General features: G+C 51.0%; 1 protein-coding gene across 4 annotated transcripts in view; it reads left to right on the top strand.

The window, feature by feature from the left end:
• Positions 1-16,033, top strand: part of ANKS1A (ankyrin repeat and sterile alpha motif domain containing 1A) — a 71,197-nt gene that overhangs the window by 39,807 nt on the left and 15,357 nt on the right. For all 4 annotated transcript variants that reach the window (XM_054293962.1, XM_054293961.1, XM_054293959.1 and 1 more), the window contains 2 exons: positions 8,356-8,422; positions 11,837-11,943. In XM_054293962.1, coding sequence (XP_054149937.1) covers positions 8,356-8,422; positions 11,837-11,943 — 174 coding nt within the window. The remainder of the gene's footprint in view (positions 1-8,355; positions 8,423-11,836; positions 11,944-16,033) is intronic.

The following is a 16,033-nucleotide window of genomic DNA, read 5'->3' as shown; positions in this document are numbered from 1 at the left end:
GGAAGGTGCTGCTGGCTTTGCCAGAAGGGTGGGATGGGGAAGGAGTTATTCACTTGGCAAAGCTCATCCCTGTTCCCAGTTGCAGCTCCCCTGTGCCAAGGAGCTGGCCCAGAGCGTTGCTTTGTGCTCTGTGCTGCCCAGGAGCCCGTTCAGCCCATGTCCCATCTGCTCCTGACCCCTGCAGCTGCTGCCAGGTGGGATCTCTGTGTGAGCAGGGCAGAAAAACTCTCACATCCAACATCCAGGCACTGCCCAGGGGGGTGAGGAGTGAAAATGCTCAGTCCTGCTCTGGTGGGGGCAAGGGGCGTGTGAGGGGATGTAACTCTCGGTCAGCATAAATGTTTGAATCCTTCCAAACCTGTCTGTGGGCTGAAGGGATGGATTTGGTTTTCATCATTGGCTCGTGAGTATTGAGCAGTGATGGATTTGGTTTTGGCTGAAGGGATGAATTTGGTTTTCATCATTGATTTGTGAGTATTGAGCAGACAGGGATGAGTGGGGCAGCAGCAACTCTCAGGGGTTTGGTACAGAACAACCTGGATTTGCATCTCTGAGGGAGGGAGGGGGCTCTGGCCCCCAGCCCCCTTTCCAGGGCAAATTAACTGCTTCTGCTCTGCCTTCCTGCTCTCCAGAGCAGCTCCAGACCTGCCCTTCTGCCTGGTTCATGCTCCAGGCTCTGAGCAGGGATTCTGCAGTCAAGGCCTGGGGCTGCTCTTCTCCCTCTTAGGTGCTGGTAAGAAAAACGATCTGTTAAATGACCAGGGCAAAGAACAAGGAAGGCTGCTGGGAATTACCCTCAGACCTGGCTCCTGACATCCCTTAAAATCCCCTGACATCCTCCACTTCCAGCTGCCTGCTGTCAAGTCATCTGTTCCAATGCTGAATTTCAGTTTTGGAGGTTCTGGTACCCATCTCACAAAATGAGGTTGTAGTTCTGTGTTCTAACCTAAGTGCTCCTAGGAAGAGATTAAACATCCTTCAAAAAAAATTTAGGGAACTGAATAAAACATGCACATCACTTTAGATTTTTTTGGAAAAAAGAAGGTGCACAGTCCACCAGTTTTTGGTTTTTTTTTCTCCCGAGTGAATTAGTTGAAGAACTAATGAGTATTCTGTAGCTAATTATGGCACTGGACATTCATCTCTGATGACTAACTGCAGTGGTGCTCCATGTCTCCTGTGAAAGGAATGCTTACATCTGCAGTTACCATGGATGAAGTATTTCACCAATTCCTGACCCATTTTGGGGCTGTTGATGTCTCCTAAGGATGGGTGCCAGGAGCAGATGGCACAGCTGTGGTGCTTCCACCTCAGGCTTGGAGCTGGGAAGGAGCTTGATGGAGATTGTGGCTGCCTTTAAACCTTGGCTGGACTGTTGGGTGCTGCAGCACCCTGTGGAATCAGTGTCTTAATTACAGGCTCACTGTGGAGGATTAACAACATTTGCATTGAAGTGTCAAACTTTGTGGAAAGCTTTTGATGCAAAACCTGCCACTGCTTTAAAACACTCAGGAGTTGAAATTCAGAGCTGCCAGCCAGCACCCTTGAAAGAAAATGCAAATATTCCCCTTGTTACTCAGGAAGTGCTGCTGCTTTTGTGCCTGGTGAAATTGCATGGTGTATAAAAGCTCTGCCTCCCAAAATGTTCCATTTATTCTCTTGGTTCAGGTGTTCAAATCTCAGCTTGCCCTGGGTTTGGCTGGTGGGGCCAGGCAGGGTGGCTTCAATTGTCCCTGGGTGTCCCCTGCCCTCAGCTCACATTCCAGTTCCCCCTTTGCTTGAAATAGCTGTAATTCACTTTTGTCTAGGGCAGAAGCAGCAGTGGGGTCAGTATTTTTGGTTTTGATTCTGCTAAACAAGCATGGCCAGCAGGCTCTTAATCAGCTTAATTATTGGGCTGATTATTCCATTGTCTCCAGATCCCAATGTTTCCTCCTGGTTTTCCTGTGCTAAGGTCAGGAATTCTTACGTCATCCCTCATGTCCAATCTCTTCTCTTTGCCCCCAGTGGTGAGATTTCCTCCAGCCTGATGAACTTTTTGAAGTGAAAGCTTTTGTGTTTCCACCATTTTTAAGTGTGCTGCAAAGTCCCAGCCTGTTGGAATCCTGAGCCAATGTGGAACTGAGCCAATCCAAGCCATAGTAAGACAATTTACTGGTTTGACAGGAAAACCTGTGTGCTGAAGGGCCAATGTAAAGACCAGGCATGCTTTGTTCCAGCAGCCAGGGTTGGACTGTGATATTTGCCATTGCAGCAGCTCCATCCACCTCTGTGTGAGTTTCTGGGGGCTTCTCAAGTGTGTGAACTCAATATTTGTGAATCAGGAGCTTTTGATTCTTGTGAGAATGATGGGATGTTTAGGTTATGTAACAGCCTTGTGATCACTGGCATTTTGGGGACATTTTTGTTTTTCAGGAACAGAAATGTCCGACCACAGTGTCCTTACTAAATCCAGTCCTTCATTATGTTCTCTTCTGCTTTATGTCCCATCTTCCAGCCCTTCTGAAGCTTTTATTTAAAAAAATGTCTTTAAATCTCTCTCTCCAGCCTGGAGCAGCTTCACTGCTCTGCCCCACAGGCCAGAGCCAGCCTTGCTTGAGAGCCTTATTGCTTTGGGGTTTGTGTCAGGATGCAGGAATATGGACAGACTGTGAATTGATTCAAGCCTTTCTGGGGGTTTGCCTTTTTTATTGTGACTCAGAGTAGCCTTTGTCCAGTTCAATAAGCTATCAAAGATCAGTACCTAGAAAGAGAGGTCAGTTTGCCACTTAAACCAGAGGCCAGTGAAACCAGTGATCTGTTTTGGAAATCTAAAAGTTTATATATAAAGACTGCAGTTAAAAAAGGTAGCTTTTGGAAGCAAAATGATAGGTATTTGCAGGAAACAATACTGCAAAAATCTCCTCTGCTGTGGGCAGATGTGTTGCTACGTTTGGCCATTCTCTTTATCATGTCAGTGTTGGGTTTTACTGTTTGTCAAAACAACATTGATATTTGGAGGGCTGTGATACTGCAGATCCATCAGACACTGTTGTGAAATTCAAGTTTATACCATGAGTTCCTTCCGGTACGTGTTTGGATTTGTAACTTTGGGATTTGTACAAAAACAGAGGCTGGAGAGTGGCATGAAGCAACAGGCCCTGGTCCCCATCCAAATGAATTTCTCAGAGACCATATTAAGCCAGAAAATGTGTTTGCCTTTATCACTGGTGAGCAGTTGCAGGATGACTTGAAATAAATTCAGCAAGTCTCTGTGCTGTGGAAGGCTGCTGGGGGAGGATGGAGCACAGCAGCTCTGGGTACCAGTGCTCAAATGTGCCGTGAACAACTGCCTGGTGCAGTTTAGCTTTGAATTAATAAATGGAGCATTATGTTTTCCAGGCCTCTGGTGTTTGTTATGCTGAGTTCATACAGGCTGGTGTCTTTTGGAGACATGGAATATATTGAGCAGTGAAATATGAGCCATGTGCTCCATGGGATGGCAACGGGACAGCAGAAGCTGAAGCATCATAAACTGAACCAGAAGTGGTTTATGGGCTGTCACCAACCTAGAAATGAGATTCATGGCCCAAATCCAAATTTTGCAGATCTGGACCTGTATTAAGGAGTCAGCAGGTATCATCCCAGATCCCTCTCTTGCTCCATCCCTTTCAGACATGCTGCAATTCTTCTGCTCCAGGGTATATCCCAGCTGAGTCTGAGCAGCCTCCTGTCCTCCTTCAGGGGTGCAGGATCAGTCAGTGATGTGAGGTTTGCTGTGGTGTTGGTACAGAATAGAAATGTCAGTGATTCTGTGCTGCCTCAGCATCATCTGCCAACCTCATGTGCCCATAGTTCTCCCCTGGAGTTCAGAGCTGACCTGCTGGGCTGTGATGGGGCTGCTCACATCATCACTGGGGGTTTGCTGTGCTCAGAGGGGTTTGAAACTGTAGAAGCAGCTTGTTTGGGCGTTCATTTTTATTATAATTTGAAACCAAATCTGCCCCATCCCCCAGCTTTTAAAGCTTGGAAATAATGAAGTCTTAACTCCTGACACTCTCCTGGAATTGCAGAAATTTAAAAGACTGATAACCTTTCTACCCAACTTTGTAAGTAGATTTGAGACTGAAATCTGCTGCTGGAGCTGCTCTTGTGTGCTGAGCCTGAGCCCCAGGCAGGTTTGTACAGTAGGTTATGAACCCTCAGTAATAAGGATTTATAATGGGAATCCTGCTATATTCTTAATTATACTCCTGCTGCAGGGTGTCATTATAGTGCACTAATGCCCTCCATATGGCAGATAGTGTGTGCTTGGTTCTGTGTGGTTTTATTTAATTGCAGACCTTTATTTGAGTAACTCCTCTGCCCAGAGTCTGAGGCCTGTGCAGGTGCACTGCAGGTCCTCTTCTGGTGCTCAGGAATCACTGGTGATTTTTAAGCTGAGAGTTCGGGAAGGGGCCACAGAGAAGTCATTGACCCACACAAGGTAGAGAGGCCCTGGCACAGGGTGCCCAGAGCAGCTGTGGCTGCCCCATCCCTGGAGGTGTCCAAGGCCAGGCTGGACAGGGCTTGGAGCACCCTGGGATAGTGAAGGTGTCCCTGCCCATGGCAGTGAGTGGGTCTGGATGAGCTTTAAGGTCCCTTCTAACCCAAAGTGTTTGAGGATTCTGTGATTTTAGTTCTCTCAGGGTGACCTTGCCGTGTCCTTGGCAGTCTCTGATGCTGCGTGCAGAGACTGAGAACAAACTTCTGCATTTGCATTGCTGGTGAGTGTAAGGTGAGGTTTATAAAGCCCCTTTCAGAAGGCTCCAGGAGCATCAAGGTGCCTCCAAAACTGGGTGAGTGTCACCCTGACAGAGTGATGGTCAGTCTGGTGCTGCCCAAATGAGGCTCCTGCCCTGTGTTGTGTAAAGCTCTTTATTCTGGGGACAAAAGCACTGGGGCTGCTTTAATGGCCCTCAGTCTGAATGGATTCATTGGCTTCAAACTTCAGCAGTGGCTGAGGAAGAAGAGCTGGAGAGATCAGAATGGACACCATGGCTTGGCATCCATCAGGGCAGGGTGTGGAGTGGGGAGCAGAGCCCCTGCAGGGCACTGTGTGCCCTTGGGGACAGGGGGTCACTGCCCTCTGCACAGCTGTGGGACCTGTGCACCCCTGCGTCCCTGCTGCTCCTGCAGGCTGGCATCAGGGAAGGAGACATCCTGCCCACGTAAGGAGCCACTGGCTGCTGCTGCCATGGGCACTGTGAGGTGGGGAATCACCGTGCAGCATTCTCCTCCCGTCCTGCAGCAGGACAGACCCCAGCATGCCACGAGGCTGGCTTGGCCTCGCTGGCCTTCTGCAAACCAATGTCTCTTCCTCTGTTAGCAGAACTGTGCTCAGGGTGGTTTGTTTTGAGTCAGGCTCTGTTTTGGAGGCACTGGCCAGTTGCTATGTTCCCTGCCTGCCTGGAAGAGCTCGCCCCAGCCCTGGCTGGACTCTCAGCCGCACCCAGCTCCTTTTTTTGGGGCATTTGTGTCTCTCACCAAATGTAGGCAAATGTGAAACTAAATCCAAGAGCTCCAGTCCTGGTAACTGCTCCACGGCTCCTTGCAGGCACATTCCTGCTGTGGGGTTAATGAGGGACACTCTGCTCTCCTTGCAGCCTTTCCTTCTCCCAGAGTGCTTCAGCTGTGCAGGAGTTTCTCCTTCCCTGCTGGGGTTTGAGGGCTCCCTGTCTGTCCCACGTGGAGCCACTGCCCCTCTGCATCAGAGATAACAGATATGGTTCTATTAATTTAGAGGGTGGAAGTATTTTATGGTTTTATTTCTGTGGCTGTAAAACAAATAAACCATAAAATCCCCACCCCAAAGCAATCCCACAGCACAACCAGAGGTGGGCACTTGGTGCTTCAGTGGAAAAATACAGGTTAAGCCAAAACAAATCAGAACTGTGTGTTCAGGCTACAACTAAGTCTGAGCTGCAGTGCTATATTTAAACATGGTATTTTTGTATTTTAATAATTAACCAGTGGGAAAGGACAGCCTAAAAAACTGTAGTCTAGGCTGTTTTCAAGGTATCTTCTGTTCAGCCCCGTGTCCATGCTGGAGTGCAGCTGAGGAGAGGCTGCAGAGGATGGGGATGCTCTAAAGCTTTGGTTCCCTCTCTAGGTTTGTCCTTCCCCTCATGCTTCTCTTTGCAGCCTCCTATAACAGTTAAATCAGGCTGGTCAGCCATAAACCCGTGTTTGACGTGGTGTGTGAGTCTGTTTGAGGTGTTTGCTTCTGGTGGAGAGCCCAGGGCAGGGCAGGATTTCCCTCTGCAGTAATGGTAACAGCTGGGACTGTGACCAGCACTTGGCAAAGGAGGGCTGGGAAAGGTAAATCCTCTGCCACGTGATTGTTTAATTTCCATTCAGTTTTATATAGCACAAGGCAATTCCCTGCTTTTGAGGAAAGGTCGTGGGTGTTTCAGCGCTCCAGAGGCACCTGCAAGTCCTCAAGGCAGGGTTGGGACTGCAGAGCTGGCAGTGCTGGGGGCTGAGCCTGGACAGCATCAAATCTCTCTCAGATCAGGAGAGAGCAGCACGATGGAAACAAAGGAACTTGGCCTCAGAGTTAATTTGCAATTTGAATCCAGCTAGAGATTCCCAGGCAAGCTCCAAGAGCAGCTCCAGCTCAGAGATGTTCCTTGTCCTGGAACTGATGGGCACCAATCTGCAAAGTTTAATGTCCTTAAACTTCTGAAGCTTCTGATGTTTTCCCAAGCTGATTTTCAAATCTCCCAGTAAATGGGTGTTAATTGTATTTCAAGCCCAACAGAGGTGCTCATCCTCATGGTTTTCCAGGGCAGAGGACCTGCATCCTTTAAAGCTGTCACAGCTCTCAGCACTGCCTGGTCCCCGGTGAGATTTAACCCTGCAAATGCAGTGCCTGCTGCTCCCTGCAGGAGGAGAGGCTTCTGGAGATCTGCCTTGGCAGGAGCCTTGCAAGAGCTCTTTTTGTTTCACCAGAACCCCTCTCTGGTGGGGCTCAGCTCCAGGCTGCCCCTGAGGGTGCATGTCAGGCAGATCCAGCCCCTTGCAGCATCCCCAGGAGCTGCTCACAGCAGTGGGGAGTCGTGCAGCTGCACCAAACACAGCATCACTCTGGGAGCCAGGCAGGGCAGAGGCAGCCAGGGGTGAAATCCAGGGCGACTTGGACTCCTTCCCCAAGTATGTCCTTAAATGACCAGGAGGAAAAAAGTTGAGTAAGAGTTGAGGTTCATTCCCCCACTCTGTGGCCAGTCACTTTGCATTCAGCAGCAGCCACTCAGAAGTGCCTCACAGGGGTGTTTGCTTGGGAGATTTCCTTTTGGGAATCTTACTGGAGGCATTTTTTTCTTTTTTTTTTTTTAATTTTCTGCTCAGTTATAGACTGAAGACTGGGGTAGGCAACCAGCCCTGAGCCTCTCAAGTGTGTTTCTCTTTGGGCAACAGTGGAGTTCAGTGCTGAGTACTGAAGGGTCTGAACTGACCAGCTGAGCTGCAGTTTGTCTTTATCTTACAACCTAACCTGGGAATTGTCAGTTCTCCCTCTGCACCACTGCATTGGAAGCCTCAATTTACAAATTCTGCCCAAAAATTGCTCGAAAAGTTTCTCTTCTCATTTAAAGAAGTCTCCTGAAAGTTCACTGGGAATTGCAATTAATTTATTCTTTTGTGTGTGTGGCAAATGTAGCCATTTCTATGCAGCTCTTAAGAGGACTCAGACCCATTCCAGAAGAGTTTGAACCTTTTCTTCCTCACTGCCTGAGGTTTGTCTGGAGCTGATGGAGCTGTCTCCTGCTCCCTCTCCTGGGTCCTTCAGGCATTTGCCCCGTGATGCTGTTATCCCACACAATCTGTTATCAAACCCTTTGGGAAATATGGGTTAAATATGATGGTTTAAAAAATAAATCAAGCCAAAGCAAAAATGCCCAACAAACCAGAGTGTGGGGAAGCTGAGCTCCCAGTCAGCTTGCTGGGAAGGAGGGGGTGAGAGCATTGCTGCAGTTTCACTGCTGGTGTAGGGGGCTGTGTGCTCCTGCAGGGTGAGGGAGGAGTTTGGGGCTCCCTCTCACCCCCAGGCTCTGCTGGGGGATGCTTTTGTTGAAGCTTTTTGTTGCCAGGCACTGGCAGGTTGTGGAAGGGAAGGCTCTGCAGAGCCCCAGCCTCTCCATATCCCTTGTGGTCCATCCATCCCAACAGAGACTGCCCAGGCAGGGTGTCCAGGGAGCCTCTTCTGCTTCAGAGATACCTTAACATCCTTTCCTGCATTTCTTCAGCTGTCACGTGGGAGGTGAAATCCTGAGCTGCTTTTACCTTTCCCTGAAGCTTTATTAATAATGTAACACATGCTTTTTTCTTTATTTCCAGATTGAAAAGATCATGAGTTCCATCGGCGAAGGCATTGACTTTTCCCAGGAGCAGCACAGGATCTCAGGTAGGGTACCCAGCCTGTGTCTGTCTGTCCTGGCTGTGCTCTGCACACAAACAAGGTGCTGGCTCCTGTGTGTGGATGTCTTTAACCTGCTTTGGCTCTGGGAGGGAGAGGAATGCTCTGGCACAGGAGGAGCAGACCTGGGTTCCCACATGATGCTCAAGGCTGCTGCCAGCAATTTTAATTCTACACTCCTTGGGAAGATTCCTTTAATTTTACAGAATGCAGGTGCAGGATTTTCCTCCCAGCTCTTTCCCTGAGGGCAGCAGCTGTGCTGAGCAGGGCTGCATGGTGCCAGTGTGGGTGCCATGGTGGCCATGCCCTTTGCATGTGGCTGATGTGCCAGGTGCCTCAGGGACTGGGCATTTCTAAATGCACCTGAAAAAGGCTCTTGGACAACCCTCAAAATGTGAATTCCCTTCTCTGCCTTTGAGTTGTGAGCAAAAGCAGAACTCAAGAGAGCTGGAGAGCTGCCACCACAGGGGATTCTGTCCTTTTAAATCCTTCACCTCCAGCCTGCTGCAGCAGAACAGCCCTGACTCTGGATGGGCAGCAGCTCCTCCTAATGAGATGCTAATACAGATCTGCACACACAGCTCACACGGGCTGTGGCAGAGCTCACATCATCTCCATTTGTCACTCAGGTTTTTGCTTAGGTGAGGAGGAACCCACTGTTCCCAGTGGGAGTTCAGCCTGATTCAGGCTCTGCGTTCCAGGATCAGATGGCTTTGCAGAGGAGTTGAGGCTGTGTGGGTTTGCTCCCTGCTCTGACAGCCCTTCCCACACCGGTTCAGGCTGTGATGGATCAATAGCAGCAGGGAAAGGTCTGACATGGAGGAGAGAGGCAGAGCCAGGGCTCCTGCAGAGCAAAGGCAGGATTCCAGAATGTGGAGCATAGGGGGAAGGATGGAGCTGAGAAATAGGAGTTTGTTTCAGCCAGAAGTTGTGATCAGGATCTTGCCAGGGGGCACAAGTACTGTGATTCTTCTGTTCTTGTATCATCCTTGTAACACACAAATATCAGGTGTATTTGGGGCATCTTTGTTTTCAGCCTGGAATGTTTTAGGTGTCTGTTCTGTTTTTAAAAGAAACTCCTCCATTCTCTCCCTCCAAATACTTCCCTCTCTTCATTTTGTCATGACTTGAAAGGGTTTTGTTAACAGAAAACCTGCACTTGGTATCACTGTAGGTTTCCCTTTTGAAAGCAGAAATGTGTTTACAGGTGCATACAAGGCTGAATAGAGTAAATAATTTTAAAAATTAAATGCAGGAGCTCTGAGGAAGGAGCTGCTGTGGTTTCATTCCTTCTGCCAATACCCCGACAGCTCCCAGGAATGCTGTGGTAGGCAGCAAGCCCTTCCTCACCTCTCTCTTGATAAATTAATTCTGAGCCAGCCACAAATCACTTGGATCTGTCGGAGCAAACCTGTGACATCATTTTTTAAAACCCCCGAGCCGTGTTGTCCATCATGGAGTAAATACTGAGGAGTCAGTGATTTCCACTGGAGAGTTGCGGAGCCGCTGCCTCCCTCCCGGCGGGTGGGAGCACAGGGAGGGGGGAGAGGATGAGGAGAAGGGAGGGAGGGAGGGACAGCCAGGGGCTCGCGGCTCAGACAAAGCCGCCGCCGCAGCCGGCGGAGCGCAGGGACCGCGGGGAAGGGATAAAGGATGGAGGGGAGGATGGAGACCTGGAGAGAGGCAGCTCCTGGCACACAGTCCGGGCTGAGCTGCTGCCCCGGGGCGTGGGCTGGCTCAGGGCAGGGGGGCAGAAGCCTTTTGTGATCTGCGCTGGAAGGACCGGCCGGCGCTCCTCAATACCGGCACGGGAGCAACCCCGGGAGCAGCCAGCAGGAATTACCCCAGGGATCTGCAGGTGACACCGCGAGCTCTGCGTGTGCAGCATTGCAGCACAGTGGGGAGGGATGGCTGGAAGGTACCAAAGTGCTTCAGCTGACCTGAAGGTTCAAAGGAAGCAAACGGGGGTCTCCTGATCCTCCTTTTCTTTGCATCCATGCTGGAAACAGACGTGCCAGGGAGCCTGGAAATCTGCCTGTCTTGCATAGCAAATTCCCTGGTGAAAAGGAGATCTCTGAACTTTTTTTCGGTCATACTTAAGGTCTTGAGCTTTACTAGAGGAGAGTAACAAGTCACTGGACTCATCCCAGGGATGAGAGAAGGGAGAGCTCATCTGCCAGGGCTTCCATAGGTGTTGTGAGGAATCTCCTTTATCAGAGGCTGAGGGGGAGGTGCCAGGGCATGGCTCGGACTTGAGCTGCTGCAGGAAGAGGAGAGAGTGTGCTTGCATTTGCTTTTTTCCTCTTGCTGTGGGCTCGGAAGCAGGGAACCGAAATGCCTCCTTCCTGCAGAGCTGCTCCCCGTCTGAGCGAGGGGCTCCGTGCGGCGGCTGCGCTCGGCTGAAGAAAATGAAGGAAGGGCAAATCCAGGTGCGTGCCCAACACCTGGCAGGACCAGCAGTGTTGGGTGAGAACCGTCCTGGCTGTGCTGTCACACGGTGCAGAGGTGGGGCTGGGCTCTCTGGGGCCAGCGTGCTGGAATGCCAAGAGGTCCGGGCAGCGTGCTGGAATGCCGAGCGATCGGATCGCTGGTGAATGACAGAGCCAGGGCTGCCAGACGTGAGCCTGGGGTCCCCATAACACAGAAACGGCGAGACCAAGCCCCTGCCATGGTTTGCCTCTCTCAGGACTGCTGGGGAGGAAGAGCACAAGCCCTTCCTCTCGGCTGCTGCAGTCTGTGCTTCCTTTGTCTTGCGTGTCTTCCCGCGGCCAGCCGCTCTGCCTGGGCTCCTGCTGCTTTCCCGAGCATCCACCGTGTCCGAGCTGGCTCGGCTGCATGAAGCTGTTTCCTCTCAGGCTGCTCCGTGCTCCCCGCTGAGCCGGGGCTGTGTCCAGAGGTGTGTGGATGAGAGGACTGGCGCAGCTCCGCTCCCTTCCCTCGCACCTGCGACTGCCTGGGAATGCCTCGGGTGGAAGTTTGCTGCTCTCCTCCCGCCCCCTTCCGCTGAGCCGAGGAGTGGATCCGCATCCCCATGGGGTTGGGCTTCATGTGCTTGCCTGGCGAGGAACTCGCAAGCGAGCCCTGACAGCAGTGCCTGTGATCTCAGCGCCCCAGCAGCGCCTCTGAATCTCAGCCCGGGCGAGGAGTTTCTTTTCCGAGTGTGAACTGCAGAGAGATTTGCACCCGGAGCCCGCCGAGGCAGCGCGAGCTCGTTGTCCATGCTCTGTGCACACAAGAGGAATTGTCAGCCCGCTGATTTGTTGTACTCTGAGCATAATTTTTTGAGTTTCTTTATGGTAATGACTATGATGTGGCAATGCCATCTGTCCTCCTCAGAGTGCCGCTGCTACCGCCTGAACGGTTTCTCCCTGTTCAAGCGGCTGCCGATTCCTCTCTCGTCAGGTTCGCGGATGCTGGAGCAGAGCGTCGGGGAGTGGCTGGAGTCCATCGGCCTGCAGCAGTACGAGAGCAAGCTGCTCCTGAATGGCTTTGATGATGTTCGCTTCCTGGTGAGTGCCCCCAGGGAGCCCGGCCTCTGGGGGATGCCTTGGCCAAAGCTTCCCACCTTGGCGATGCCCCGAGCGGGCACCGGGCAGAGCCGGGTCCTGCTGCTCACCAGGATGGTGTTGGGGGGTGTAGGAGGTTGGGCAGAAGGAATAGATGAGGGTTGTGTTGGGTTTTTGCATTTAATTCACGTGTTAAAGGTTTTCTCGCTAAAATTTTATTTCATCTGCCCGCTAAATCTTTACTGTGCAATTTACTCCAGAAATGGGAGCTGAAATTCGCTGGTGTTTTGATGGGAGCCCTGAGCAGTCTGTGCTCTGGGCTGTGAAGGAGGCACAGACCTCTTGTTGGAACTGTACTTGCTCAGAGCATGCAGGCAGTATGTTAATGAGCTGTACCTAATTGCACTGACACTGTTGGCTCTGAAACCTAGTGATGACGACATGGTAATGCTCAGGGTTGAGGGGTTTAATAACCAGTGTCTAGAAACTTAAAGCAGAACGGTGTAAAAATCCGGGAATTCGTTTGGAATGATGGATGAACTGCCAAGAGGGAAAATCTTGGTGCTGCAGGAGGGGTTCTCCCTGCATGGCTTAAAGAAATACTTTTGAATGTGAACTCTAAGTTTGGCAAATAACAAAAAAAGGGATATAAACCTTGGAAAAGTCATTTTGGGTAATGCAGCATCCTGCCTTGGAACGGGAGCAGTGACATCTCTGGTGCTGGGGACAGTGCAGAGAGGTGACACCAGGAGGATGTGAGCTGGATGAGGGGGTTTGGGAGCACACAGTGGCCACCACTGGTGGGGAGGGTATGAGGAGCAGCTGGAGAGGGACAGGAGAGAGACAGGAAAGGGCATGGATGGAGGCTCAAGGAAGGACGCACCTGAGCAGCGTCTGCTGGGCTGCTTAAAGGCAGGGTGCAATTATACTTTACAAAATGACCTGGCCAGGAGGATAAATGTTGTGGGGTCTATCCAGCTGTGCCCCCTGGTCTCCACAGCAAGCAGCCAGGCCATTTGCTTTCCCTTCCCCTCAGCACTCCCCTCCAGAGCTGGGGTTTGCTGTGGTTTTCACCCCGTGTCCCACCCAGCCTGTCCCAAGTGGATTCTTGGCCAGGGATGTGTGAGGGTTCAGCATCCCTGCGTGTGCTGGGGCTGTTTGGAGATGGTACAACAAATTTAAATGAAATAACCTTGTAGATCCTCTTGGGATCCCCTGCTGAGGGATCTGTGATCATTGTGGGGTTGGTGGCAGCTCTCTCCCAGCAGCTGCAGATAAAACACCTTTCCCTTGCCTGCCCAGCTGTAATGCACCCCATAAAACTCAAAACTCCAGTAGCAGAGGTTACTCTGTGTGTCCCTCTGTGTGGTGGTGTTGGGTACGTGGTAGGATTTGCTCTCTTCATGGCTGGATGTTTCTCTCCCCTGTCCAGTGCTGGGTGGCTGCTCCCAGTGCAGGACTTGGCTGCTGCTGGATTCAGGGCATGGGACACTCATTTGCTCATTCCTGTTAAATTTAAAAGGTCAAATAATTTCACAAAGATTTTGTGCAAAGCCCAGCTGATTTCCATTTTGCTGCTTATCTCCTTTCCTAGGGAGTTGACCCTGGCACCCGTGCCAACCCTGGCTTTAAATCCATTCATCCCAGCCCAAAGAACTCCAAGCTAATACGTTAGCACAGCAGGAAAGTTGAATTATTTAGAATCTTTCCCTCTGTGTTGTTCCTTGCCTTCAGCTTCTGGTGTTGAGGGAGCAAAACCTTCAGATGGAGCACAAGTGAGGAACAGGTAGTTAATTTGGTTCTAGTGGTGTTTTTGATGTTTTTGGATGAATTATTAAAACAGCTGTGAACAGTGAAGCTGGGCAGGGCAGGGGCTCAGGACACCAAGCTCTGAGTGTTGGGTGCCCAGTCCTCTTCCCTGCACAACCATTGCTTTATTGGCTGCCCATCCAGTGTCTAACAGAGAATATTCCAAACTGAGAGTGGCAATTTCCTGAAATTGAACAGTTTCTATGAAAGGATTAGTCCCTCTTAGGGCCTCACTGTGTTCAATATTTCAAGGTCCAAAGAACGCTGGGTAATGCCTTGCAAATCACCAGGTGGGTTACGAGGTTAATTAAGTTTTAGTAGCCCAAACTAGGAAATTGGAGTCTTTTGATATGAAAAGTGTTTTCTGTGCAGGATTTTGCATTGCATTGCTCCCTGCTCGGAGAGCTGCAGGGTGTTCTTATGTGCCAGGGTGGTCCCTTTGCTCTGGCATCCCCAGATGCTTTTGGGGGCAAACCAGGAGCTTTGCAGGAGCAGAGTGTTCAGTGTGCAGAGATGGTGTAGCTACAGAGCAGGGCAGTGTCCTAAAAGAGCCCTTTAATTACTGAGGAAGATACTCAGCCTGTAGTAGATAACAGCTCAGAGGAGGGCTAAAAACAGTCTGACAAGGCACCGGGGTGCCCAGTGCTGTTCTTCACTGGAGAACCAGGGTTTAAAGTGCCCTGTTTGCCCCCAGTGTGGGACAGGGTTGTAAGAGACTCGGACTGGGGGTGCTGGGCTTGCTGGAGCCCTGGTGGCCTGTGCTGCAGCCAGGTCTGCTTTCAGGAATTTCTGATTCCCTGGGTATTTTCAGCTGGCTCCTGTGTTAATCTATGCCCCGTGTCTTTACCCCCAGGTAGGGAAGTGATTCACGAGCCTTTACCCCCAGGTAGGGAAGTGATTCACGAGCACACTGTGTGTAAAGGGAGTTTGAAAAGTGCTCTGTAAATATATTTGGCTTCTTGATTAGATGTTAATATAGCAAGGCAGAAACATGTGTTGTTTCCAAAAATAATAATTCCGTTATTTTCAGAACTCCAGGAACTGGGGATTAGGGGATTAGCTGTGCTCCAGCCACGTGCTGGCTGCCTCACTGGACAGGCTGCAGCTGGAGTGGGCAGAAGGGAGGGTCCTGCTCCTCTTGGGGTCTGCTGAGCAGCAGCTGAGAGGGGCTCAGGGACCCTCAGCTCCTGCAGGTGACAGTGGGAGCCACGAGCGTCTCACAGGCTGTGCTGAGGAAGGGAAGGGTGCTCTGGAGCCTCCTCTCTGCTCCTGGGAACTCCAGCTCTGCATCTGGGACAAAGTTGGTCTTGATCAAGCACTGGCTTCACTCAGGGGTGGGTATTGCTGGCACAAGTCAGGAGGATTTTTGGGACACGGATGTGATGTGACGTTGGAGCGCCTCGTCCCTGTATGTGCTCCTGGGAAGGGACCAAAGTCTGCACAGATCTGGGATTGTGTAATCTTTTGGCTTGGTTGAGGGAAGAAAGGGGTGATAAAAGGTGAATTTAAGTAGCTTAGCTTTCCAAAACACTGGAGTTCTCTTCCTGCCTCTGCATATTGGGCCACATCTCTGTGTCTGCAGGAATTCTTCTATTTCCTTCAAGTTTCCTAGAGTAGCCACATTCTGTTTGTGGACAAGGCAGGGAAGAGGCTTTCCCTGTTACTCTGCCTCTCTCAAGCACAAACCCCACTGTCCAAGACAGCAGCTTCTTTCCCTCACCCTCTGCATTGCCACCAAGTGACCTGCATGGCCAGCACCACTGCCCCGGGGCACTCAGACTGGGACACTCTGCTGCTGCTTTTCATGTGGAGCTGGAGTTGGGCAGCAGCCTGTGCAGGCAGCTGGGATTAGGAACAGCTCAAGTGGAGATAGTGCTTCCAATCCTCCTCCTCTGCTCTGCAGCCCGCTGGGATCCCTTCATCAGAGGGGAAAGTTTATTTGTGCGCTGGGTGAACGCAACCGCGGCGAAGCTGCTGGCAGTGGCCGTGCTGTCCTTGACTTAGCAAAAATCCAGCTCTGCAAGTAGGATAAAACCCTCAGCAGCACTGCCTGCCAAATGTGAGCAGCTCCAGTGAAGCAGGAATGGCCAGCCCGCCACCCAGGAGGAGCAGCACTGCTGCCTCCCACGTGGAGGAACGCGGCCCCAGGTTCCAGGAGCCTCACTGAGCCTCATTGCCTCGTCCCTCACCAGAGGAGGGGAATGAAAGGTCACATCACAAAACTGCAGCACTGAGTGAAAAGTGTCATCCAGAAAAGCGCACAATAAATGGGCTTAATTGTCCT

This window comes from Melozone crissalis, unplaced genomic scaffold (assembly GCF_028551555.1).
Source record: "Melozone crissalis strain CALT ecotype California unplaced genomic scaffold, PUWL_Pcris_2 ptg000198l_1, whole genome shotgun sequence".
NCBI lineage: Eukaryota > Metazoa > Chordata > Aves > Passeriformes > Passerellidae > Melozone > Melozone crissalis.
The sequence above is the reverse complement of the archived record's forward strand: the minus strand, read 5'-3'. Positions and strand labels throughout refer to the sequence as shown.